This window comes from Dicentrarchus labrax, unplaced genomic scaffold (genome assembly GCF_905237075.1).
Source record: "Dicentrarchus labrax unplaced genomic scaffold, dlabrax2021, whole genome shotgun sequence".
Taxonomy (NCBI): Eukaryota; Metazoa; Chordata; class Actinopteri; family Moronidae; genus Dicentrarchus; species Dicentrarchus labrax.
In genome coordinates this window covers 1-27302 of record NW_026136968.1, presented here as the reverse complement: position 1 = coordinate 27302, position 27302 = coordinate 1, and the positions used below count along the sequence as shown (strand labels likewise).

The following is a 27302-nucleotide window of genomic DNA, read 5'->3' as shown; positions in this document are numbered from 1 at the left end:
ATAGCAGTTGCTTATAATGCATTATATATTTCTATTTTACTTTGTGCAGAATGCAGAAACATTCATTCATATTTTATTGTTGGATTCATCTTTATTTTATTGATCTACTTTACTTTAGTTGTATCTCCTCATTCTGGAGCTATACGCTGAAGAATTTCACTGTTTGTTGTATTGTGTATGTTTATGTATGTGACAATAAAACTTGATCTCATTTGTGAGTGTGATTCAAACACAGTCAGAGTTTGATGTCAACTCTTTCAACAGGCAGGTTAATATCATTGATAATACAGCTGTTGTTTATTTAACTTAAAATTATTTTCTCAGGGTTTTGTGAGATTCTTCTTCTGATAAATCTAATAAACATGTCCAGTGTTGAGCTGAAACACTAAATTTATACTCAATTACTTTTCTGATCCTGATCCCTTCATTAAGTATACTAAGTGTCTTTTTCATTTTAACAAATTTAAAGAATTTAATCATTTTTGTAATCAGTAACCCATTTGTTGTCTCTCCCTTTGCCATCTTTAATTTATTTTGCTGTTGGGGTTGAAGATTTGCAAATCACTAAATATGAATGTTTTATAAAATAAAATTAAAGCAAATGATTCCCTCTATGTCATATCCCTTTATATTGCTGTCGTTCAGACCGTCTTATATTTATTCAAAGGTCATTTTACACACATCCTGTGTATTTTCCCACATTAATCCATCCTGCATTATTATACCATTATGTCAGAATTGTTTAATAAAATGACCACAGCCAAATACAAAATATCCCTCATTGTGCTTTAATATTAATTAAATAATTGCAGATGTACAATAGAATGAGACTTCTGTTTAAATAATAATATTCTTCCCTTTGCTGCAGCTCCTCACTGGAGGGGGGCAGCACCGTCAGGGTGGGGACGACTCGACCCACTGCAGAGAGAGAGAGAGAGAGAGAGAGAGAGAGAGAGAGAGAGAGAGAGAGAGAGAGAGAGGGAGGGAGAGATTTTAGTTGAAAATTATTTTAAATGTTTCACTTCCCTCTCTGAACTCTGTCGCCATGGCAACAGACAGGTTTCACTACTAAAGATAAAATGTTACAGTGGCACATTGTTCCTCTGATGTATTCATGTTTAATCTGCAAATTCTTTTTATAAAAAAGTTTTAAGGTTTAAAGCAAAAAAATATATAACCGAGCATGAAAAATGGCAGGTTTTTATTGTTTTCCAAAAAAGGAAAGAAAAGACCACGATGGTGTGTGCTTGCTTTTTACATTCAAAAAGAACATTGTTAACTAAATGTTAAACTTTTAAGACATTTTTTGTAAGACAGAATACTTTTTGGTAAACTTAATGAAGTGTTACAAACATCAATTACAGTGACATGAAATTCATCAACTGAAACCAAAGCTTCATACAAATGAGCACTGACACATTCCTAATCAATACTCTGATAAATTGATTGATCCATTGATAAACAGCATCATGAGAGGAATCCAAGTCCCTATTGGAGTCAGTCAGAGCATTTCCATAGAGAGCCACTTTGCATCAGCAGCACCATGCTCCAGTGCTCTGGGAGAGTTTATAGTCCTGAGAGTTGAACACTGGATGACTGACAGCTGTCCTTCATGACAACAGAAGACACAGAAATCCTCCTCATCAAAAACATGACTTTGATCTCCGTCCTCATCTGGACTCTCCTCTGCTGCTGCTTCACAGGTAAAGTCCAGAGAATCAAACTCCTCTCCTCTATGAACATCCGTCCCTCTGAAATGAAGCCCACAAAACCATGACGCTGCTTTATGTTTTTGTCTCTGTATCCTCAGAGTCCAGAGGCCAGGTCACAGTGACTCAGTCTGGAGCAGTGAGCTCTGCTCTGGGACGCTCCGTCACCATCACATGTAGGACCAGTCAGAATGTTTATGTTTGGAGCAACAACCACCTTTTATCCTGGTACCAACAGAGAGATGGAGAAACTCCTAAACTGCTCATTTACTATGCTAGCACTCGAGCATCAGGGACTCCAGGTCGTTTTACAGGCAGTGGATCAAACTCTGACTTCACTCTGACCATCAGTGGAGTCCAGACTGAAGATGCAGCAGTTTACTACTGTCAGAGTTATCATGAAATCAGCAGTCAGTGGTTGTTCACACAGTGAAAAAGCGTCGTACAAAAACCTCCCTCAGTCAGACTGAACAGAAACTGAACTGACTGCTGCAGCTGGAAGCTACTGCAGAGACTGATACACTTCACTGAGGACACACACACACACACACACACACACACACACACACACACACACACACACTAAACAGTCTGCAGGAGAACAGTGGAAATGAACCTGTATATGGTACTGAACTGATAGAGGGAATAGACACTTTTCATGGCAGACATTTTGACTTGCCAAAGCAGGAAAAGCACAGGTGTATTTATTACATTAATGATGGCTGCATTACATTTAGGTGAACCAGTCTCAGAGCTCTGGTACTGTGCATGCTCACTCACTGAAAGGCCTTACTGGGACACTGAATGAAACAGAGCCAGTGTTACAGTTTTCTTCAATTGCTAACAAGCGTTTACCTAAACTTAAGAGACTTTATCGAAACTCTTAACACAGCAACACACCTACCTCACACTTTTAGCCAAATAGTACATTTTCTGCTCAAAACCACATTTCGTTCTTTGAACACCAACTCTACATTTCAAAATGCAAAAAATATTCTCTATATACACAAACTCTATCAAAACACAGCAAACCTGACTCAAAATCAAACCATTCTGTTAAAACACTAGCACGTTTTCTTTCCAAGAGGAACAGATCAATCAATCATAGCACAACAACTTTCTAAATACAAACAGTTGATAGCATTACAAAAACTCCATAACTTTTCATGCTCTACCTGCAAACAGTAGACAATGAGAAATCCATTGTTTTTTTTAATTCAGTTTCATTTTACTGTAAACCACCCTACATTTTTGGCTTGAAGGTCAAATGTGTGCATTTTTGGCAACAAACTATGCAAAAGTGAATGAGTCATCTTTACTTTCTAGAATGTACAGTAGAAAAAATTGCAAGCGACAAAATTGCAGAAGTTAAAGCTTTACAATATTATCAACATGAAATTGCAGCCAGTGATCAACAAATAATCCAAACTATGTGTCCTTTGGTTCAAAATGTGTCAAAATACTGTCAGATACACAATTTGACAACAAAAAAAGAGGCACAGATGGGAAAGAAACAAAAATGCACAGTCCTGTTCTAATCCATACGATCTTCAGCATCTGGCGCATGTTCTCATCCTCATCACATCTAATGTCATCTCTCGCTATGCACCTTGGATAGAAACGCTTGGCATGCCTTATCCATCTCTGGCCCTCTTCCTCTCCCTAGCCCAACTATTCGTCTTCCTTATCCAGACATTATTATTTCTTTCTCTTCTCATCTGTGTTGCTCTGTATCCACATTGAATAAACTCAGTCCAGAAAGTCCCCTTTATACTGCATTGTGTATGTCATTGAAAGAACTTCCACACCTGGCTATGTCTCTGATTGAGATTGGAATTAGCTGTGGTTGATCTATTTTACCCAAATTACAATAAATCAGCTATTTCTCAATGTTTCATTGATATGTTTATTACGGTTTTTTTTTTCCAATTGCTAACACACTAAAATGACATGCATAGCACAATTATTTAAAGTGACACACAGAGAGCAAAACCTCTTCTCAAGTCTCCAAAACTCTAAACACATTTTCTGCTTTACACACATTTTTAAATGCACTGAACACGGTTCTCTGCATAAGACACAACAATCTGACATAAAGTCACATGTTCACATTTCAAAACACTGCCAATCAAAATGACACTACATGAGCTGATTGGCCAATATATGTGCCACCTGGCCAAACACCTCAATGGTTAATTGTTAGTGCATATGTTGCACTGACTTGTTTGGTGAAAAATGAAAAAAATAAATGTTTCAACAGAGTGTGTGTGTGTGTGTGTGTGTGTGTGTGTGTGTGTGTGTGTGTGTGTGTGTGTGTGTGTATCTGCAAATAGTTCTGTGCATGTGAACAATCTGAATAATTTTCTACAGTTTGAACTATTTTAGTATTATGTCAAAGCATACTGAAGATGAGAGTGCTTTTCATTATGCCCAACAGTGTGTAGTTGGTTAGACAAACATCTGGTAATATGAATGAAGTGTGTGCCATTTGGTGCAAAGTTTGATTTTGATAATGCTATATGTAGTTTTGGTTGCAGTGCTTCATTTTGCAGGATATATGAGGGATTTTGCAGTTTGGGTGTGTGGTTTTGGGAAAAGTGTTTAGTATTTTGATAAAACCAGCCTAGTTTGCAAAATTGTGTATTGGCAATTGGAAAAAACTGTAATAAATGCTTATCAGCTGTTTCAATATAGATTTTGAACTTCTTTTGTTGCAGAAGTAGAGGCTTCATGGAATATTTAAAGTTTTGATCATAAGGTCTTTATTTCTGACATGTGTGTAAGCATTTGTAAATAACACAAAAAACATCCATAGTTTTGGTATTGGGTGAGCTTGTACGTAAAGAAAAACTTAGCATTGTAGAAATGGGTCAATTGACTGCATATTCTGTGGAAACAACATGAATTGTGTTAATTGTATGGGATGAACAGACCAATGTGGGGCTAACTGTGTTTAGAGTTTTGGAAATGTGACTACAGATTGGGCAAAAAGATGTTAGCAATTAAAAAAAAACCTGTAATGTTATTATTACACCTGTGCTTTACCTGCTTTGATCAGTCAAAATGTTTGAAATAGAATATTTATTTTCATTTCTTAGTATTTAAATTTAATTTGAAATTCATATTTAAGCCAGTTTAGTTTTCAACAAACTTACATACACTACATAATTTGAATGACCTTGTGTTTATATGAAAATGCACAATTTATGTTATAATTTGAATACAAACTGCTGATAGTGATCCTGTGATGATATAATATGTTGATAATATCCGATTTTATCTTTCAAATACAATGCTTTGTTCCCAGAGTTTGCAGTTTCCTCAGATTCATTTTACTTTCTGTAAACTTGTGAAACCATTTTAATATTAAAGTTTCTACCAATGACACACTTCATTAATAAGACAAATACAACATCTTCCTTAATATTTTATCGATCAGCTTTGTTCCTAAAAAATAAATTCATGATTAATGTAATAAGGAAGTTTATGTAATCACAAATGCTTTAAAGAATCTGGAGTAAAGGATAAAATTACTTTAATAATGTCTCTGTCACAATAACTTCTCATTAAGGATTATCGCATTACTTTTATGTTTTCTAAATATCGAGAACAGATATTAAACATTTCTACGTTGTAGTCTTTCTCAGGACATAACCTAAAATTGAATTTAATGTTTGTGGATTTAATACAACTTTTAAGACAGCAACATCAGTTTACAGTAACATACATGACAACAACTGATTTGATGAACTGGTCTTTATTGTGTTGAAATAATCAAAATAACAAATTTATTCAATGAAACATGTAATCAGAGAGTGGGAGGAGGTAAAGAAAGATTTAGACAGATAATGAGCGAGTGCAGACTGAGAGCAGTAGCAGATTAAAACCAGTATCAGAGTCCCAGTGAGTCAGGTCAGAACTGGGAACACTGGTCTCTCCTCAGTGTCTCTGAGAGCGGAGTCTGGGAGCCCTGGGTGGCCTCACAGGTCACAGAGCCCACCTTCCCCCAGTGGTCTGCAGAGAGCCTCAGGGTGCTGCTCCAGCTGTAGTGGCCGTCCTTCAGCACCCCGGGGCTCCTGCTCTGCTCCCAGCTGCTGCTGCTGCTGCTGCTGCCGTCCACCTTCCAGGACAGACTCCAGCCTGAGGGGAAGCCCTTGTTGGCCAGACACATGAGCGTGGCCTTCCCCTGCTGCAGCTCCTCACTGGAGGGGGCAGCACCGTCAGGGTGGGACGGACATCACCTAGGAGACACGGATCAGCTTAGAGGACAGGGTCCACACAGCTGTCAATCAAGCAGCAGACACTTGGACACCTTTACTGTGTGAGAGTTGATTTTCTCCTTTAAGGAGTTTCTGTCAGATGGTTTTTCTGCTCCACCAGTCACTCACTCACACAGTGTTTCACTTCCCTTTAAGAAGCCTCTCATGCATATCAGCACAGAGAGAATCATCATACAGAATGAGCTGAAATATATCAAACTACACTGGAAATAAAATATCAAAAACTGTATCATCAAAATCATCCAAAACCTGAACTATACATTACTTTAAAGTATTTAGTGGAAACATGAACAAACACAGAAAATGAACTGACTACAATCAAATGTTCTTCATGTGGATTTCAATCATCATTACCAAACTGTAACTTTAAAACAATATATAACACTATGAAGAGCTTTTGAACATTTACTCATCTTTCTCTTCACTACGTTCAATTTTATCTTAATTCATTTAAAAACAGTTATTTCTGACATGGAGAAGTAAAAGTGAATCTTAAAAATGAAACATTTGTACAAAAAGGTCTGCAGTTTTATCTTTTCTACACTTCAAGCTGTTTGAATTTCAGTTTGACAGGAATGTGTAAAGAACTAAGAGTTAGCCTCCATGATGAAGGAGGACAAGTACAAATATGGATACTTCAAGTGTTCAAATTAAAACAAGATATATGTCTGCTTCAAACATCCAAAGACTGTATATAAAACATTACTTTACAATATTGTATTTAGTATTTGTGCAGAAACTTACTTCCAACATCCAGTCTGGTTCCTCCACCAAAAGTCAACCACAGTGATACAAACTCATTGAGCCGCCGTACAAAAACCTCTCACTGTAGAGAGACACGGCTCTCTGACTTTGACACACTGAACTAAACCTACAAGCCCTCAAGATGAAACTTTACCATTCATATACATATCAAGTCATATTCTGTCTTGATATTTTAAATTCACTTCAATAAGGTTTTGAATTTATATTCCTGATGCAAAGTTTGTCTCTGAGTGAAAAGTATTCGTGCAGAAGATTTACATTAATATGAAAAATCGAGAATTCTTCCTGAAATCCAGTATGTCCTGAAATTATAAAAGTTTTAATAATTTGACTTACTTCCAACATCCAGCCTGGTTCCTCCACCGAACGTGCACCACAGTGATACAAACTCATTGAGCCGCCGTACAAAAACCTCTCACTGTAGAGAGACACGGCTCTCTGACTTTGACAAAAACAAACTCAGCAAACACATTCCCAGTTTACCTAGTTCCTGTAATAATTGGTTAAAGTTTCTAAAACATAAACAAGGAATATATATATGTATTTTGTGAAATATGCCTTCTTACTTTTTCTTTCATTAAAACATTGAAATAAGATATTTCTAAAGAAAAACTCTCTAGTCAATCCTGACAAATGTATGAAAACAAATTTAGATCATGATTAATATAAAATAAATACATATGAATTGAACTGAATCATTTTGTTTAAATGTGTCCATCAGTGATGTTGATCTGTTTGGTAGTGAATTAGGGGGAATTCACTAAATATTCTGGAAGAAAATGTGTCCATCAAACTGAAACTAAAGCCTCATACAAATGAGCACTGACACATTCCTAATCAATACTCTGATAAAGTGATTGATCCATTGATAAACAGCATCATGAGAGGAATCCAAGTCCCTGTTGGAGTCAGTCAGAGCATTTCCATAGAGAGCCACTTTGCATCAGCAGCACCATGCTCCAGTGCTCTGGGAGAGTTTATAGTCCTGAGAGTTGAACACTGGATGACTGACAGCTGTCCTTCATGACAACAGAAGACACAGAAATCCTCCTCATCAAAAACATGACTTTGATCTCCGTCCTCATCTGGACTCTCCTCTGCTGCTGCTTCACAGGTAAAGTCCAGAGAATCAAACTCCTCTCCTCTATGAACATCCGTCCCTCTGAAATGAAGCCCACAAAACCATGACGCTGCTTTATGTTTTTGTCTCTGTATCCTCAGAGTCCAGAGGCCAGGTCACAGTGACTCAGTCTGGAGCAGTGAGCTCTGCTCTGGGAGGCTCCGTCACCATCACATGTAGGACCAGTCAGGATGTATATTATGGTAGCCCATACCACCGTTTAGCCTGGTACCAACAGAGAGATGGAGAAACTCCTAAACTGCTCATTTACTTTGCTAGCACTCGAGCATCAGGGATTCCAGGTCGTTTTACAGGCAGTGGATCAAACTCTGACTTCACTCTGACCATCAGTGGAGTCCAGACTGAAGATGCAGCAGTTTACTACTGTCAGAGTGAACATTACATCAACAGTCAGTGGTTGTTCACACAGTGAAAAAGCGTCGTACAAAAACCTCCCTCAGTCAGACTGAACAGAAACTGAACTGACTGCTGCAGCTGGAAGCTACTGCAGAGACTGATACACTTCACTGAGGACACACACACACACACACACACACACACACACACACACACGCTGTCTTGGTCATGACCTTTTACCTCTGCTTTATTCTGGATCACAGCTATTTCAACTACATCCAATTAACAAAGAGTATAAAGACTAATATCAGAAACGTTCATAATCAAAGATTAAGATTAATTCCTCAAATTTATTAAAGTATTAAAATAAATAGATAAATAAAGATTAACTGGAGACATAACAAGACAAAAGTGACCTACGTGATATAAATATATCAACATAAAAAAACACATTTTCTTTTATATGCAACTAAAATACCACACAAAGACACTGAGACTGAAAGTTATTGGTTGACGTTGGAAATACCCAGACAATCTCTGTACAAAATCCATCCCCTAACTGTTGTGGAGCTTTCAATCATATCACATGATCTTCTTCAGCTGATGGAGTCTCGCAGTTCAATTCAATTCAATTCAATTCAATTCAATTCAATTTTATTTGTATAGTGCCAATTCATAACAGAAGTTATCTCAGGACACTTTTCAAATAGAGCAGGTCTAGACCGAACTCTTTAACATTAATTACAGAGACCCAACAGTACCACCATGAGCAAGCACTTGGGGACAAGGGCAAGGAAAAACTGCCTGTTAAAAGGCAGAAACCTAGGACAGATCCTCCGGCTCTAGGTGGGTGGTCGTCTGTCTCGACCAGTTGGGGTGAGAGAGAGAGAGAGAGAGAGAGAGGCAGAGAGAGAGAGAGAGAGAGACAGACAGACAGACAGGTGCACAGCAACAACAGTATTGGCAATGGCAGTCAAGCAGGACCATGGCAGGAGGCTCCACCAGGATCCATGAGAACCTGCGAGATGAGAAAGCACATGAACTCCGGGGAAGAAGTGGAGTTAGTAACATGCATTAAAGGGACATGAATGAGTGCATAAAGAGAGAGGAAGGGAGGAGCTCAGTGCACCATGGGAAATCCCCCCGATAGTCTAGGCCTATAGAAGCATAACTAAGGGATGGTTCAGGACTCACCTGATCCAGCCCTAACTATAAGCTTTATCAAAGAGGAACGTCTTAAGCCTACTCTTGAATGTGGTGAGGGTGTCTGCCTCCCGAACCACAAATGGAAGCTGGTTCCACAGGAGAGGAGCTTGGTAACTGAAGGCTCTGGCTCCTGTTCTACTTTTAGATACTATAGGAACAAGTAGCCCAGCATTCAGAGAACGTAGTGTTCTAGAGGGGTAATAGGGTACTATGAGCTCTTTAAGATATGAAGGGGCCTGAGAATGAAGAGCTTTATAGGTGAGGAGGAGGATTTTAAATTCAATTCCACATTTTACAGGGAGCCAATGCAGAGAAGCTAGTACAGGAGAGATGTGATCTCTTTTTCTAGTTCCTGTCAGTACTCGTGCTGCAGCGTTCTGAATTATTGGAGCGTTTTAATAGACTTATTGGGGCAACCTGATAGTAAAGAGTTGCAGTAATCCAGCCTTGAAGTAACAAATGCATGGATTAGTTTTTCTGCATCTGTCTGTGATAGGATGTGTCTAAACTACAGTTAGTCATGGAGTTCCACAAGGTTCCGTACTTGGACCAATACTATTTACTTTATATATGCTCCCTTTAGGCAACATTATTAGGAATCACTCCATTAACTTTCACTGTTATGCAGATGATACGCAGTTATATCTATCAATCAAGCCCAATGAAATTAATCAATTATCTAAATTACAAACATGTCTTAAGGACATAAAATCCTGGATGACCTGCAATTTTCTGATGTTAAACTCAGAAAAAAACGAAATTCTTGTTCTTGGCCCCAAAAACCTTAGAGACTCACTGTCTAAAGATATAGTTACTCTAGATGGCATTAACTTGGCCTCTAGCACCACTGTCAGGAATCTTGGAGTTATCTTTGATCAGGATTTGTCATTTAACTTCCACATAAAGCAGACCTCTAGGACCGCCTTCTTTCATCTACGTAATATTAGGAAAATTAGACACATACTATCACAGACAGATGCAGAAAAACTAATCCATGCATTTGTTACTTCAAGGCTGGATTACTGCAACTCTTTATTATCAGGTTGCCCCAATAAGTCCATTAAAACGCTCCAATTAATTCAGAACGCTGCAGCACGAGTACTGAGTAATGCTCAAGTCTCAAGTACAGAGACAAGTCCATTGTCAGAAGCAGTCAGAACTTGTTAACTGGTTAACTTTAACCAGAGCTGTCTCTGTGCTGTGATGAACTCTAAATCCTGACTGAAAATCCTCAAATAAACTATTGTTATGTAGAAATTCACACAACTCTTTGGCGACTACTTTCTCCAGAATCTTAGAGAGGAAGGGGAGGTTAGAGATTGGTCTATAGTTGGCTAAAACCCCTGGGTCAAGAGTGGGCTTTTTTAAGAAGGGGTTTAATTACAGCTACTTTAAAGGACTGTGGTACATATCCTGATAATAAAGAAAGATTAATCATATCCAGTAAAGAAGTGCCAATTAAGGGAACAACTTCTTTAAGCAGCCTAGTTGGGATCGGGTCTAATAGACAGGTTGATGGCTTCGATGAAGAAATTATTGAAGTTAACTGATGAAGATCAATAGCAGAGAAACAGTCTAAATATATATCTAAGTTTACATTAGCAAAAGTCCCTGAACTTGGAGAGCCACTGATAACTGTTGATGGCAGTTGGTGATTCATTTTCTCTCTAATAGTAATAATTTTATTATAGAAGAAGCTCAGGAAGTCGTTGCTACTTAAGTTTATGGGGATATGTGGCTCAATAGAGCTGTGACTCTCTGTCAGCCTGGCTACAGTGCTGAAGAGGAACCTAGGGTTACTCTTATTTTCTTCTATTAGTGCTGAGTAATAGGCTCCTCTGGCATTACAGAGGGGCTTTCTATAAATTTTAAGATTATCTTGCCAAATTGAGCGATATTCTGATAATTTGGAAGAGCGCCATTTCCTTTCAGATTTCCTAGCTATTTGTTTTAACTGGCGGGTTTGGTGGTTGTACCAAGGTGCTAGTCTCCTATGTTTTAATAATTTCCTTTTTATAGGAATTATTAAATCTTTATTATTTTGAAATCTTGAAACCATCGAGAGAGAGAGACAGAGACAGAGAAAGAGTGAGAGAGCAACGGTATTGCAAAGTGCAGACTGAGAGCAGTAGCAGAGTAAAACCAGTATCAGAGTCCCAGTGAGTCAGGTTAGGACTGGGAACACTGGTCTCTCCTCAGTGTCTCTGAGAGCGGAGTCTGGGAGCCCTGGGTGGCCTCACAGGTCACAGAGCCCACCTTCCTCCAGTGGTCTGCAGAGAGCCTCAGGGTGCTGCTCCAGCTGTAGTGGCCGTCCTTCAGCACCCCGGGGCTCCTGCTCTCCTCCCAGCTGCTGCTGCTGCTGCTGCCGTCCACCTTCCAGGACAGACTCCAGTCTGAGGGGAAGCCCTTGTTGGTCAGACACATGAGTGTGGCCTTCCCCTGCTGCAGCTCCTCACTGGAGGGGGCAGCACCGTCAGGGTGGGACGGACATCACCTAGGAGACACCAATCAGCTTAGAGGACAGGGACCACACAGCTGTCAATCAAGCAGCAGACACTTGGACACCTTTACTGTGTGAGAGTTGATTTTCTCCTTTAAGGAGTTTCTGTCAGATGGTTTTTCTGCTCCACCAGTCACTCACTCACACATTGTTTCACTTCCGTTTAAGAAGCCTCCCATGCATATCAAAAAATGAACTGACTACAATGATATGTTCTTCATGTGGATTTCAATCATCATTACCAAACTGTAACTTTAAAACAACATATAACACTATGAAAGGATTTTGAAGATTTTCAAATACTTATCTTCAATCTATTAAATTTTACTTGAAAAGTCTAATCTTAATTTATTTGAAAACAGTTATAACTGCTGTGTAAAACATTAAATTAATCTTTAAAATTATGTATTTCTAAAACAGATTTGCATTTATATCTTTTCTACACTTAAAGCTGTTTAAATTTCAGTTTGACAGTAATGTGTAAAGAACAAAGAGTTAGCCTCCACGATATAGGAGAAAAAGTACAAACATGAATACTTCAAGTGTTAGAATTAAAACAAGATATATCTGTCTGCTTCAAACATCCAAAAACTCATTTTAAATATTACTTTACAATATTGTATTTAGTATTTGTGCAGAAACTTCCAGTCTGGTTCCTCCACCAAAAGTCAACCACAGTGATACAAACTCATTGAGCCGATCTTTTTTTGTGAAATAAGGTCTATTAATTTATGTTACATTAAAACAATGAAATGATAATTTTGTAATGAAAAACTCTCCAATAAATTGTAACAAAAAATAAATAATGATCGTAAACATTTGTTTACTGTAGATTATAATGAATATAAATGAAAAATAAAATTTTGTTTAAATGTGTCCCACAGTGATGTTGATCTGTGTGGTAGTGAATTAGGGGAATTCACTAAATATTCTGGAAGAAAATGTGTCCATCAAACTGAAACCAAAGCCTCATACAAATGAGCACTGACACATTCCTAATCAATACTCTGATAAAGTGATTGATCCATTGATAAACAGCATCATGAGAGGAATCCAAGTCCCTGTTGGAGTCAGTCAGAGCATTTCCATAGAGAGCCACTTTGCATCAGCAGCACCATGCTCCAGTGCTCTGGGAGAGTTTATAGTCCTGAGAGTTGAACACTGGATGACTGACAGCTGTCCTTCATGACAACAGAAGACACAGAAATCCTCCTCATCAAAAACATGACTTTGATCTCCGTCCTCATCTGGACTCTCCTCTGCTGCTGCTTCACAGGTAAAGTCCAGAGAATCAAACTCCTCTCCTCTATGAACATCCGTCCCTCTGAAATGAAGCCCACAAAACCATGACGCTGCTTTATGTTTTGTCTCTGTATCCTCAGAGTCCAGAGGCCAGGTCACAGTGACTCAGTCTGGAGCAGTGAGCTCTGCTCTGGGAGGCTCCGTCACCATCACATGTAGGACCAGTCAGAAGGTTTATGGTGGGAGCTATTTACACTGGTACCAACAGAGAGATGGAGAAGCTCCTAAACTGCTTATTAAGTATGCTAATCAGCGATTGTCAGGAATTCCAGGTCGTTTTACAGGCAGTGGATCAAACTCTGACTTCACTCTGACCATCAGTGGAGTCCAGACTGAAGATGCAGCAGTTTACTACTGTCAGAGTTATCATGAAATCAACAGTCAGAGAGTGTTCACACAGTGAAAAAGCGTCGTACAAAAACCTCCCTCAGTCAGACTGAACAGAAACTGAACTGACTGCTGCAGCTGGAAGCTACTGCAGAGACTGATACACTTCACTGAGGACACACACACACACACACACACACACACACACACACACTCACAAACACACACACACATACACACAGTGACACACACACACACCACCACCAGTGAACACGTATTAAAACAAGTTCAGTGATAAAATATAATCTTGCAGGAAATCAAATTACTTTCTCCCTCACAGTTTCTTATTATAATCCCATGTTCTTATCTGGTTTGTAAAAGTATCAAGCGAAGCCAATGAGAGAGTTAATGAGAGCTGTCTTGGTCATGACCTTTGACCTCTGCTTTATTCTGGATCACAGCTATTTCAACTACATCCTATTAACAAAGAATATAAAGACTAATATCAGAAACGTTCATAATCAAAGATGGACCAATCAAAACCTGTACATCCCTCAAATTTCATAAAGTATTAAAATAAATAAAATAAAGATTAACTGGAGACATAACAAGACAAAAGTGACCTACGTGATATAAATATATCAACATAAAAAAGACATTTTCTTTTATATGCAACTAAAATACCACACAAAGACATTGAGAGTGAAAGTTATTGGTTGACGTTGGAAATACCCAGACAATCTCTGTACAACATCCATCCACTAACTGTTGTGGAGCTTTCAATCATATCACATGATCTTCTTCAGCTGATGGAGTCTCCCAGTTGTCATTGAATTGTAGTTGTTCAAATTCCCATTCCTCTGAGCATTTTCAGGACTTCTTGTCCATGTTGGCATCAAAGTTAAAATATTCCATGACAACTGGGTGAACTCCATCTGCTGAGGAAGACCATGGGATTTGATCAAAAGCTCCAGAACAATGACTGAATGGAGCTTGAGCAGAAATTGATTTGATTGTTAATCATGTTAAATGTTGTGACCTTTTTATATTTTTTCAGATACATAAAACCTACCATAATTTCTCTTTTGAACATAATTTTGGGGCTTTATGCCTTTTTCATTGATTAGACAGCTCAATATAGACAGAACACGTTTGAGAGAGATTTAGCTGTCTAGATTTAAATAGAAAGAGTTTCCAACATATGTCAGTTGTTTTCTTTTATAAACATTAATATGAACATCCACATAAGTTGTTGTGCACATACACGTTATAAACAAAAAGTGTCCAGTATGGGGAAACCCAATGAAACAGGTTGTATGCACATTTTTCACTCATGCTGTTATTTTTATTTTCAGCTTCTTTTCACAGATTATATTAGTTATCACCAATGGTGAGAAAATCTTATTCTGACATTGGTTATAATCCTGCACATGTGAAAATATGGAATAAGACATCTATTGTTGGTAAACAGGGATCCATGAAAAAAACATTTGATTCAAAGAAAGAAAATATCTTCACTAATTTACAGCATTAACAGCATCTGCATTTTTGGGACAATGAAAATGTCACAATTTGAAGTTTATATATTGGTGGAATGATAGAAAGTGCAGATTTAAAGCTGTAGCAAGGTAAAAACAGAAGCAGAGTCCCAGTGAGTCCGGTCAGTACTGAGAACATGGTCTCTCCTGTCTGGGAGCTTTTTTACATTTGCTTTGACAGAAAAGTTATTTTTGTTGAAATAATTTCAGCTCCCAGCACAATAAAATGAATTGGTTTTATAAATTGTATATTATTAACACCGTTTTATGAATCTCAAACAATTTGAGTCTCCTCTTGTTGATTAAATCATGAAAAAATGATGTGATACAGCACAGTTCAGTACAGAGTAGGACAGTGAGAAATATTTCTAACATCATCACCTGATATGTTAAAATCCAGCTATCTGACCCTGAGACAACTCAGTGTGTTTGGAATAAAATGATCCACTGTTTTACACAGCAATATATACAAATATTAAGATAAGATAAGACAAGAAGATAATTCCTTTATATATCCCCCTAAGGAGAAATTAATTTTGACACAGCAGCAATAGGGCAAAGCAGCTCAAAAACAGAAAACAAAGAATAGAAATAGAATAGAATAGCACAGTAAAAATATTGCTAATAGTATTAATATTAGAAGATATAAAAAGTATAAATTAAAGTATATACACTATTTGTTGTTCAAGTAGGACATGGAGTCCAAAATATGAGCAGAATTAAACTTGACTAAAACTAAAAAACTGAAACTAAACTAAAACTACCAAACTACTAAAGTGGAAATTAAATAGAAATAGTGCAAAAGGTTTGTGCGTTGTAGGTAGGAGTTCTAAACCAGTCTTTGTCTGCTGGGGTTGGAGGAACTGGGAGCTGTGGTTGTGGAGGTTGGAGGAACTGGGAGCTGTGGTTGTGGAGTCTGATGGCAGATGGTACAAATGAGCCTCCAAACTGCTTTGAGGCTTGAGGCTGGAACTGAAGATGCTCCTGAGCTGCCTCAGCTCAGCGTGGTGAGGATGACAGGGGTGATGATGATGGCTTTCAGCTTCCCTGGGATGACGTGTCGACGTCCCAGGCGTGCGCCACTACTGCCGATGGAGGAATGTCAACAGTGACGACAATAGTGGCCGTAATCTCACGGGGCAGATAGTATGGCCTTAACCCTATGGCCAGAAGTTCAATATCAGGCGTGCAGATTTCTGCCTTCTTGACAACATGTCCAGGGTTACACCATTTAGAGTTCACAAAGACAGCGAGACCTCCTCCAGACTTTTTACCGCTCTGTTTCCTCCTGTCGGCCCGAAACTAGTGAAAAGCTAGTTCCACTGAACAGTCTGGTGTAATGTCATTCAGCCATGTCTCCGTCAGACATAATATGCTGCACTCCCGATATTCTCGCTGTCCGTTGACCAGTGCCGAGAGCTCGTCCGTCTTGTTGTTCAGCAAGCGTACGTTTCCCAAGACAACCGAGGGAAGACATGGCTTGTATCTCCACCGCCTCTCTATCTTTTTGGTCCTCACCAACCTGCTCTGGTTCCTCTCCTTCACTCCACCGGGATCTCCCTCGGGGCATGCGACACGTAAATCCCGATACCGTAGGAAGTCCTCACGTGAATAACCTCTGGTGTTTTGTTGTGTGGTGGTTGTTGTGTCCACATTTCTACACATTGTTTATATTTAAAAAAACTAAGTACAACTACGGCTAAAAAAGTAAAAAATTAACTACCAACACTGGAGGTCTGTATACAACAATAAACACAGTGCTGTTTAAGAAGGAATAAAGAACTAGTAAGACTAGTAAGATGTCCATGTTGACATCAAAGTTCAAATATTCCCTGACAACTGGGTGAACTCCATCTGCTGAGGAAGACCATGGGATTTGATCAAAACCTCTAGAAGAGCGACTGAATGGAGCTTCAACAAGAATTGATTTGAATGTTAAAATGTTAAATGTTGTGACATTTTTATATGTTTTCAGAGACATAAAACCTACCATAATTTCTCTTTTTAATATAATTTTTGGGGCTTTATGCCTTTTTCATTAATTAGACAGCTCAAAATAGACAGAACAGGGGAGGGAGAGAGACCACAGGTCAGACTTGACGAGAGAGAGAGAGAGAGAGAGAGAGAGAGAGAGAGAGAGAGCGAGAGAGAGAGAGCAGTTTGGTAGTCAGCCCATGCATGTTCAGCCTGTATATTTTAGATTTCTTTTCATTCCAGTTTTGCAAGTTTGACCAAGTCTTCAGCAGATGAGGTTAAATATCCTCAATCACATGTTTGAGAGAGATTTAGCTGTCTAGATTTAACTAGAAAGAGTTTCCAACATATGTCAGTTGTTTTTCTAAACATTAATATGAACATCCACATAAGTTGTTGTGCACATACACGTTAAACACAAAAAGTGTCCAGTATGGGGAAACCTGACGACATAGTTTGTGTGCACATTTTTTACTCATGCTATATTACTTTTATTTTTATCTTTTTTTCAAAGATTGTATTAACTATCAACAATGATATGAAAGTCTTATTTTGACATTGGTTATAATCCTGCAAATGTGAAAATACGGAATAAGACATCTGTTGTTGGTAAACAGGGATCCATGAAAAATTATTTGATCTAAAGACAGAAAATATCTTTTGATTGATGTATAGCATTAACAGCATCGGCATTATTGGGACAATGAAAATGTCATAATCTGAAGTTCAAATTTGTTAAAATGGTGGAATGAAAATTTAGGCTGTAGCAAGGTAAAAACAGAAGCAGAGTCCCAGTGAGTCCGGTCAGTACTGAGAACATGGTCTCTCATACATTTCCATAGAGAGCCACTTTGCATCAGCAGCACCATGCTCCAGTGCTCTGGGAGAGTTTATAGTCCTGAGAGTTGAACACTGGATGACTGACAGCTGTCCTTCATGACAACAGAAGACACAGAAATCCTCCTCATCAAAAACATGACTTTGATCTCCGTCCTCATCTGGACTCTCCTCTGCTGCTGCTTCACAGGTAAAGTCCAGAGAATCAAACTCCTCTCCTCTATGAACATCCGTCCCTCTGAAATGAAGCCCACAAAACCATGACGCTGCTTTATGTTTTTGTCTCTGTATCCTCAGAGTCCAGAGGCCAGGTCACAGTGACTCAGTCTGGAGCAGTGATCTCTGCTCTGGGAGGCTCCGTCACCATCACATGTAGGACCAGTCAGAATGTTCGTGTTTGGAGCAACAACCACCTTTTATCCTGGTACCAACAGAGAGATGGAGAAACTCCTAAACTGCTCATTTACTATGCTAGCACTCGAGCATCAGGGATTCCAGGTCGTTTTACAGGCAGTGGATCAAACTCTGACTTCACTCTGACAATCAGTGGAGTCCAGACTGAAGATGCAGCAGTTTACTACTGTCAGAGTTATCACTATATCAACAGTCAGTATGTGTTTACACAGTGAAAAAGCGTCGTACAAAAACCTCCCTCAGTCAGACTGAACAGAAACTGAACTGACTGCTGCAGCTGGAAGCTACTGCAGAGACTGATACACTTCACTGAGGACACACACACACACACACACACACACACACACACACACACACACATATACATACACACACACACCAGAAGATTAACTGGAGACATAACAAGACAAAAGTGACCTACGTGATATAAATATATCAACATAAAAAACAAATTTTCTTTTATATGCAACTAAAATACCACACAAAGACATTGAGACTGAAAGTTATTGGTTGACGTTGAAAATACCCAGACAATCTCTGTACAACATCCATCCACTAACTGTTGTGGAGCTTTCAATCATATCACTTCAATTCAATTCAATTTTATTTGTATAGCGCCAATTCATAACAGAAGTTATCTCAGGACACTTTTCAAACAGAGCAGGTCTAGACCGAACTCTTTAAAACATTTACAGAGACCCAACAGTACCACCATGAGCAAGCACTTGGCGACGGGGGCAAGGAAAAACTGCCTTTTTAAGAAGCAGAAACCTAGGACAGACCTTCTGGCTCTATGTTGGTGGATCACATGATCTTCTTCAGCTGATGGAGTCTCCCAGTTGTCACTGAATTGTAGTTGTTCAGATTCCCATTCCTCTGAGCATTTTCAGGACTTCTTGTCCATGTTGGCATCAAAGTTAAAATATTCCATGACAACTGGGTGAACTCCATCTGCTGAGGAAGACCATGGGATTTGATCAAAAGCTCCAGAACAGCTACTGAATGGAGCTTGAGCAGAAATTGATTTAACTGTTAAACATGTTAAATGTTGTGACCTTTTTTATATTTTTTTCAGATACATAAAACCTACCATAATTTCTCTTTTTATTATAATTTCTGGGGCTTTATGCCTTTTTCATTGATTAGACAGCTCAATATAGACAGAACAGGGGAGAGAGAGAGACCACAGGTCAGACTCGAGTTGATGTATTGTTTTGAACTATCTGAAGACTCTAAAATGCAGCAAGGAGAGAGAGAGAGAGAGAGAGAGAGAGAGAGAGAGAGAGAGAGCAGTTTGGTAGTCAGCCCATGCATGTTCAGCCTGTATATTTTAGATTTCTTTTCATTCCAGTTTTGCAGGTTTGACCAAGTCTTCAGCAGATGAGGTTGAATATCCTCAATCACATGTTTGAGAGAGATTTAGCTGTCTAGATTTAACTAGAAAGAGTTTCTAACATAAGTCAGTTGTTTTTTCTAGACATTAATATGAACATCCACATAAGTTGTTGTGCACATACATGTGTCCAGTTTAGCCCCACCCAAATTAAAATACGTTCCCCCACACGTCTGAGTGTCTCCTTGAGCTCAGGAAGTTCTTTAAAAACTGACTCTGATGGAAAGGTTTTTTTTAAATGTGTGTGAACAATGTTGTTTCACGTCTTTCTCACACAGACATTAAAAAGTGTCCAGTATGGGGAAACCTGATGAAACAGGTTGTGTGCACATTTTTTATCATGTTATCTTATTTTTATTTTTATTTATTTTTCCTCGATTGTATTTACTATCAACAATGATGAGAAAATCTTACTCTGACATTGGTTATAATCCTGCACATGTGAAAATATGTAATTAGACATCTGTTGTTAGTGTACAGGGATCCATGAAAGAAACATTTGATCCAAAGAAAGAAAATCTCTTTATTGGCTTACAGCATTAACAGCATCGGCATTATTGGAACAATAAAAATGTCATGATCTAAAGTTTAATTCAGTTAAAATGTTGGAATGATAGAAAGTGCAGATTTAAAGCTGTAGCAAGGTAAAAACAGAAGCAGAGTCCCAGTGAGTCCGGTCAGTACTGAGAACATGGTCTCTCATACATTTCCATAGAGAGCCACTTTGCATCAGCACCACCATGCTCCAGTGCTCTGGGAGAGTTTATAGTCCTGAGAGTTGAACACTGGATGACTGACAGCTGTCCTTCATGACAACAGAAGACACAGAAATCCTCCTCATCAAAAACATGACTTTGATCTCCGTCCTCATCTGGACTCTCCTCTGCTGCTGCTTCACAGGTAAAGTCCAGAGAATCAAACTCCTCTCCTCTATGAACATCCGTCCCTCTGAAATGAAGCCCACAAAACCATGACGCTGCTTTATGTTTTTGTCTCTGTATCCTCAGAGTCCAGAGGCCAGGACACAGTGACTCAGTCTGGAGCAGTGAGCTCTGCTCTGGGACGCTCCGTCACCATCACATGTAGGACCAGTCAGAATGTCTATACTTGGAGCAGCTACCATGCTTTGGCCTGGTACCAACAGAGAGATGGAGAAACGCCTAAACTGCTCATTTACTATGCTAGCAGTCGAGCATCAGGGATTCCAGGTCGTTTTACAGGCAGTGGATCAAACTCTGACTTCACTCTGACCATCAGTGGAGTCCAGACTGAAGATGCAGCAGTTTACTACTGTCAGAGTGATCACTATATCAACAGTCAGAGAGTGTTCACACAGTGAAAAAGCGTCGTACAAAAACCTCCCTCAGTCAGACTGAACAGATACTGAACTGACTGCTGCAGCTGGAAGCTACTGCAGAGACTGATACACTTCACTGAGGACACACACACACACACACACACACACACACACACACACACACACACACACTAAACAGTCTGCAGGAGAACAGTGGAAATGAACCTGTATATGGTACTGAACTGATAGAGGGAATAGACACTTTTCATGGCAGACATTTTGACTTGCCAAAGCAGGAAAAGCACAGGTGTATTTATTACATTAATGATGGCTGCATTACATTTAGGTGAGCCAGTCTCAGAGCTCTGGTTCTGTGCATGCTCACTCACTGAAAGGCCTTACTGGGACACTGAATGAAACAGAGCCAGTGTTACAGTTTTCTTCAATTGCTAACAAGTGTTTACCTAAACTTAAGAGACTTTATCGAAACTATTAACACAGCAACACACCTACCTCACACTTTTAGCCAAATAGTACATTTTCTGCTCAAAACCACATTTCGTTCTTTAAACACCAACTCTACATTTCAAAATGCAAAAAACATTCTCTATATACACAAACTCTATCAAAACACAGCAAACCTGACTCAAAATCAAACCATTCTGTTAAAACACTAGCACGTTTTCTTTCCAAGAGGAACAGATCAATCAATCATAGCACAACAACTTTCTAAATACAAACAGTTGATAGCATTACAAAAACTCCATAACTTTTCATGCTCTACCTGCAAACAGTAGACAATGAGAAATCCATTGTTGTTTTTAATTCAGTTTCATTTTACTGTAAACCACCCTACATTTTTGGCTTGAAGGTCAAATGTGTGCATTTTTGGCAACAAACTACGCAAAAGTGAATGAGTCATCTTTACTTTATAGAATGTACAGTAGAAAAAAATTGCAAGTGACAAAATTGCAGAAGTTAAAGCTTTACAATATTATCAACATGAAATTGCAGCCAGTGATCAACAAATAATCCAAACTATGTGTCCTTTGGTTCAAAATGTGTCAAAATACTGTCAGATACACACTTTGACAACAAAAAAAGAGGCACAGATGGGAAAGAAACAAAAATGCACAGTCCTGTTCTAATCCATACGATCTTCAGCATCTGGCGCATGTTCTCATCCTCATCACATCTAATGTCATCTCTCGCTATGCACCTTGGATAGAAACGCTTGGCATGCCTTATCCACCTCTGGCCCTCTTCCTCTCCCTAGCCCAACTATTCGTCTTCCTTATCCAGACATTATTCTTTCTTTCTCTTCTCATCTGTGTTGCTCTGTATCCACATTGAATAAACTCAGTCCAGAAAGTCCCCTTTATACTGCAATGTGTATGTCAGTGAAAGAACTTCCACACCTGGCTATGTCTCTGATTGAGATTGGAATTAGCTGTGGTTGATCTATTTTACCCTAATTACAAAAATCAGCTATTTCTCAATGTTTCATTGATATGTTTATTACAGTTTTTTTTCCAATTGCTAACACACTAAAATGACATGCATAGCACAATTCTTTAAAGTGACACACAGAGAGCAAAACCTCTTCTCAAGTCTCCAAAACTCTAAACACATTTTCTGCTTTACACACATTTTTAAATGCACTGAACACGGTTCTCTACATAGGACACAACAATCTGACATAAAGTCACATGTTTGCTATTTCAAAACACTGCCAATCAAAATGACACTACATGAGCTAATTGGCCAATATATGTGCCACCTGGCCAAACTCCTCAATGGTTCATTGTTACCGCTTCAATCAGGAAGTAAGCACTAGAAAAATACCACACGTCTTTATATATATATATATATATATATATTTTCTGCACTTTTCTTTTTCAGTTTACTGTTTTTTGTGAGCATATCTTTGTTCACCCCAATGTAAATATATCTGCTGTGCATATGTTGCACTGACTTGTTTGGTGAAAAATGAAAAAATAAATGTTTCAACAGAGTGTGTGTGTGTGTGTGTGTGTGTGTGTGTGTGTGTGTGTGTATCTGCAAATATTTCTGTGCATGTGAACAATCTGAATAATTTTCTACAGTTTGAACTATTTTAGTATTATGTCAAAGCATACTGAAGATGAGAGTGTTTTTCCTTATGCCCAACAGTGTCTAGTTGGTCAGACAAACATCTGGTAATATGAATGAAGTGTGTGCCATTTGGTGCAAAAGTTTGATTTTTATAAAGCTATATGTAGTTTTGGTTGCAGCGCTTCATTTTGCAGGATATATGAGGGATTTTGCAGTTTGGGTGTGTGGTTTTGTGAAATGTGTTTAGTATTTTGATAAAACCAGCCTAGTTTGCAAAATTGTGTTTTAGCAATTGGAAAAAAGCTGTAATAAATGCTTATCAGCTGTTTCAATATCGATTTTGAACTTCTTTTGTTGCAGAAGTAGAGGCTTCATGGAATATTTAAGGTTTTGTTCATAAGGTCTTTATTTCTGACATGTTGTGTGTAAGCATTTGTAAATAACACAAAAACATCCATAGTTTTGGTATTGGGTGAGCTTGTACGTAAAGAAAAACTTAGCATTGTAGAAATGGATTGGGCAAAAAGATGTTAGCAATTGAAAAAAAACCTGTAATGTTATTATTACACCTGTGCTTTACCTGCTTTGATCAGTCAAAATGTCTGAAATAGAATATTTATTTTCATTTCTTAGTATTTAAATTTAATTTGAAATTCATATTTAAGCCAGTTTAGTTTTCAAAAAACTTACATACACCACATAATTTGAATGACCTTGTGTTTATATGAAAATGCACAATTTATGTTATAATTTGAATACAAACTGCTGATAGTGATCCTGTGATGATATAATATGTTGATAATATCCAATTTTATCTTTCAAATACAATGCTTTCTTCCCAGAGTTTGCAGTTTCATCAGATTCATTTTACTTTCTGTAAACTTGTGAAACCATTTTAATATTAAAGTTTCTACCAATGACACACTTCATTAATAAGACAAATACAACATCTTCCTTAATATTTTATCGATCAGCTTTGTTCCTAAAAAATAAATTCATGATTAATGTAATAAGGAAGTTTATGTAATCACAAATGCTTTAAAGAATCTGGAGTAAAGAATAAAATTACTTTAATAATGTCTCTGTCACAATAACTTCTCATTAAGGATTATCGCATAACTTTTATGTTTTCTAAATATCGAGAAAAGATATTAAACATTTCTACGTTGTAGTCTTTCTCAGGACATTACCTAAAATTGAATTCAATGTTTGTGGATTTAATAGAACTTTGAAGACAGCAACATCAGTTTACATTAACATACATGACAACAAATTATTTGATGAACTGGTCTTTATTTTGTTGAAATAATCAAAAAAACAAATTTATTCAATGAAACATGTAATCAGAGAGTGGGAGGAGGTAAAGAAAGATTTAGACAGATAATGAGCAAGTGCAGACTGAGAGCAGTAGCAGAGTAAAACCAGTAGTAGTAGTCCCAGTGAGTCAGGTCAGAACTGGGAACACTTGTCTCTCCTCAGTGTCTCTGAGAGCGGAGTCTGGGAGCCCTGGGTGGCCTCACAGGTCACAGAGCCCACCTTCCTCCAGTGGTCTGCAGAGAGCCTCAGGGTGCTGCTCCAGCTGTAGTGGCCGTCCTTCAGCACCCGGGGCTCCTGCTCTCCTCCCAGCTGCTGCTGCTACTGCTGCCGTCCACCTTCCAGGACAGACTCCAGTCTGAGGGGAAGCCCTTGTTGGCCAGACACATGAGCGTGGCCTTCCCCTGCTGCAGCTCCTCACTGGAGGGGGCAGCACCGTCAGGGTGGGACGGACATCACCTAGGAGACACCAATCAGCTTAGAGGACAGGGACCACACAGCTGTCAATCAAGCAGCAGACACTTGGACACCTTTACTGTGTGAGAGTTGATTTTCTCCTTTAAGGAGTTTCTGTCAGATGGTTTTTCTGCTCCACCAGTCACTCACTCACACATTGTTTCACTTCCCTTTAAGAAGCCTCTCATGCATATCAGCACAGAGAGAATCATCATACAGAATGAGCTGAAATATATCAAACTACACTGGAAATAAAATATCAAAAACTGTATCATCAAAATCATCCAAAACCTGAACTATACATTACTTTAAAGTATTTAGTGGAAACATGAACAAACACAGAAAATGAACTGACTACAATCAAATGTTCTTCATGTGGATTTCAATCATTATTACCAAACAGTAACTTTAAAACAATATATAACACTATTAAGAGATTTTGAATGTTTACTCATCTTTATCTTCACTATGTTCAATTTGACTATAATAATTTTATCTGAATTAATTTAAAAACAGTTATTTCTGATATCAAAAAGTAAAAGTGAATCTTAAAATGAAACATTTGTACAACAAGTTTAGCAGTTTTATCTTTTCTACACTTCAAGCTGTTTGAATTTCAGTTTGACAGGAATGTGTAAAGAACAAAGAGTTAGTCTCCATGATGAAGGAGGACAAGTACAAACATGAATACTTCAAGTGTTAATATTAAAACAAGATATATCTGTCTGCTTCAGACATACAAAAACTGCATTTAAAACATTACTTTACAATATTGTATTTAGTATTTGTACGGAAACTTACTTTCAACATCCTGTCTGGTTCCTCCACCAAAAGTCAACCACAGTGATACAAACGCCGTACAAAAACCTCTCACTGTAGAGAGACACGGCTCTCTGACTTTGGCACACTGAACTAAACCTACAAACCCTCAAGATGAAACTTTTACCATTAAAGTTGGAAATACTGATTCATATTCTGTCTTGATATTTTAAATTGACTTCAATGAGGTTTTGAATTTATATTCCTGATGCAAAGTTTGTCTCTGAGTGTAAAGTATTTCTGCAGAAGATAAACATTAATATGAAAAATCAAGAATTCTTCCTGAAATATATATAAAAACACAAATATGTCCTGAAATGATAAAAAAATTAAAGATTTGACTTACTTCCAACATCCAGTCTGGTTCCTCCACCAAAAGTCCACCACAGTGATACAAACTCATTGAGCCGCCGTACAAAAACCTCTCACTGTAGAGAGACACGGCTCTCTGACTTTGACACAAACAAACTCAGCAAGCGCATTCCCAGTTTACCCAGTTCATCTAATAACTGGTTAAAGTGTCTAAAAAATAAACTATGAATATATATTTAATCTTTTTGTATGATAAAAGCTGTATTAATTCATGTTACATTGAAACGATGAAACAAGATATTTCTAAGTAAAAGTCTCCAATAAATGATGACAAATGTAAATAATGATCATAAACATATGTTTATTGTATATTATGATGAATATAAAATAAATAATAGATAATATATTTGTTTAAATGTGTCCCACAGTGATGTTGATCTGTGTGGTAGTGAATTAGGGGGAATTCACTAAATATTCTGGAAGAAAATGTGTCCATCAAACTGAAAGCAAAGCCTCATACAAATGAGCACTGACACATTCCTAATCAATACTCTGATAAAGTGATTGATCCATTGATAAACAGCATCATGAGAGGAATCCAAGTCCCTGTTGGAGTCAGTCAGAGCATTTCCATAGAGAGCCACTTTGCATCAGCAGCACCATGCTCCAGTGCTCTGGGAGAGTTTATAGTCCTGAGAGTTGAACACTGGATGACTGACAGCTGTCCTTCATGACAACAGAAGACACAGAAATCCTCCTCATCAAAAACATGACTTTGATCTCCGTCCTCATCTGGACTCTCCTCTGCTGCTGCTTCACAGGTAAAGTCCAGAGAATCAAACTCCTCTCCTCTATGAACATCCGTCCCTCTGAAATGAAGCCCACAAAACCATGACGCTGCTTTATGTTTTTGTCTCTGTATCCTCAGAGTCCAGAGGCCAGGTCACAGTGACTCAGTCTGGAGCAGTGAGCTCTGCTGTGGGAGGCTCCGTCACCATCACATGTAGGACCAGTCAGAATGTCTATAGTAATAACTATTTACACTGGTACCAACAGAGAGATGGAGAAACTCCTAAACTGCTAATTTATGTAACTAGCAATCGAGCATCAGGGGATTCCAGGTCGTTTTACAGGCAGTGGATCAAACTCTGACTTCACTCTGACCATCAGTGGAGTCCAGACTGAAGATGCAGCAGTTTACTACTGTCAGAGTTATCACTATATCAACAGTCAGCATGTGTTCACACAGTGAAAAAGCGTCGTACAAAAACCTCCCTCAGTCAGACTG

The 27302-nt window shown here is 38.3% G+C and overlaps 1 long non-coding RNA gene, 1 pseudogene and 3 gene segments (V, D, J or C); 3 read left to right on the top strand and 2 right to left on the bottom strand.

The window, feature by feature from the left end:
- Nucleotides 1-1573: 1573 nt before the first annotated feature.
- LOC127360888 (immunoglobulin kappa variable 4-1-like) lies at nucleotides 1574-2389 on the top strand. The segment is given in 2 exon segments: nucleotides 1574-1703; nucleotides 1811-2389. Coding segments are annotated over 2 exon segments (423 nt in total).
- A 3061-nt stretch (nucleotides 2390-5450) lies between these two features.
- On the bottom strand, nucleotides 5451-6812 carry LOC127360896 (Ig kappa-b4 chain C region-like; annotated as a pseudogene).
- A 919-nt stretch (nucleotides 6813-7731) lies between these two features.
- LOC127360890 (immunoglobulin kappa variable 4-1-like) lies at nucleotides 7732-13647 on the top strand. The segment is given in 3 exon segments: nucleotides 7732-7868; nucleotides 7976-8176; nucleotides 13512-13647. Coding segments are annotated over 3 exon segments (423 nt in total).
- LOC127360897 (uncharacterized) lies at nucleotides 11593-26175 on the bottom strand. Its single transcript, XR_007883964.1, has 3 exons — nucleotides 26049-26175; nucleotides 24766-24886; nucleotides 11593-11810 (listed from the first exon to the last, which is right to left on the bottom strand). It is a non-coding gene; the product is annotated as an uncharacterized LOC127360897 (long non-coding RNA).
- Nucleotides 17969-21076, top strand: LOC127360887 (Ig kappa chain V region 3381-like). The segment is given in 3 exon segments: nucleotides 17969-18105; nucleotides 18213-18413; nucleotides 20931-21076. Coding segments are annotated over 3 exon segments (423 nt in total).
- Nucleotides 26176-27302: the final 1127 nt, after the last annotated feature.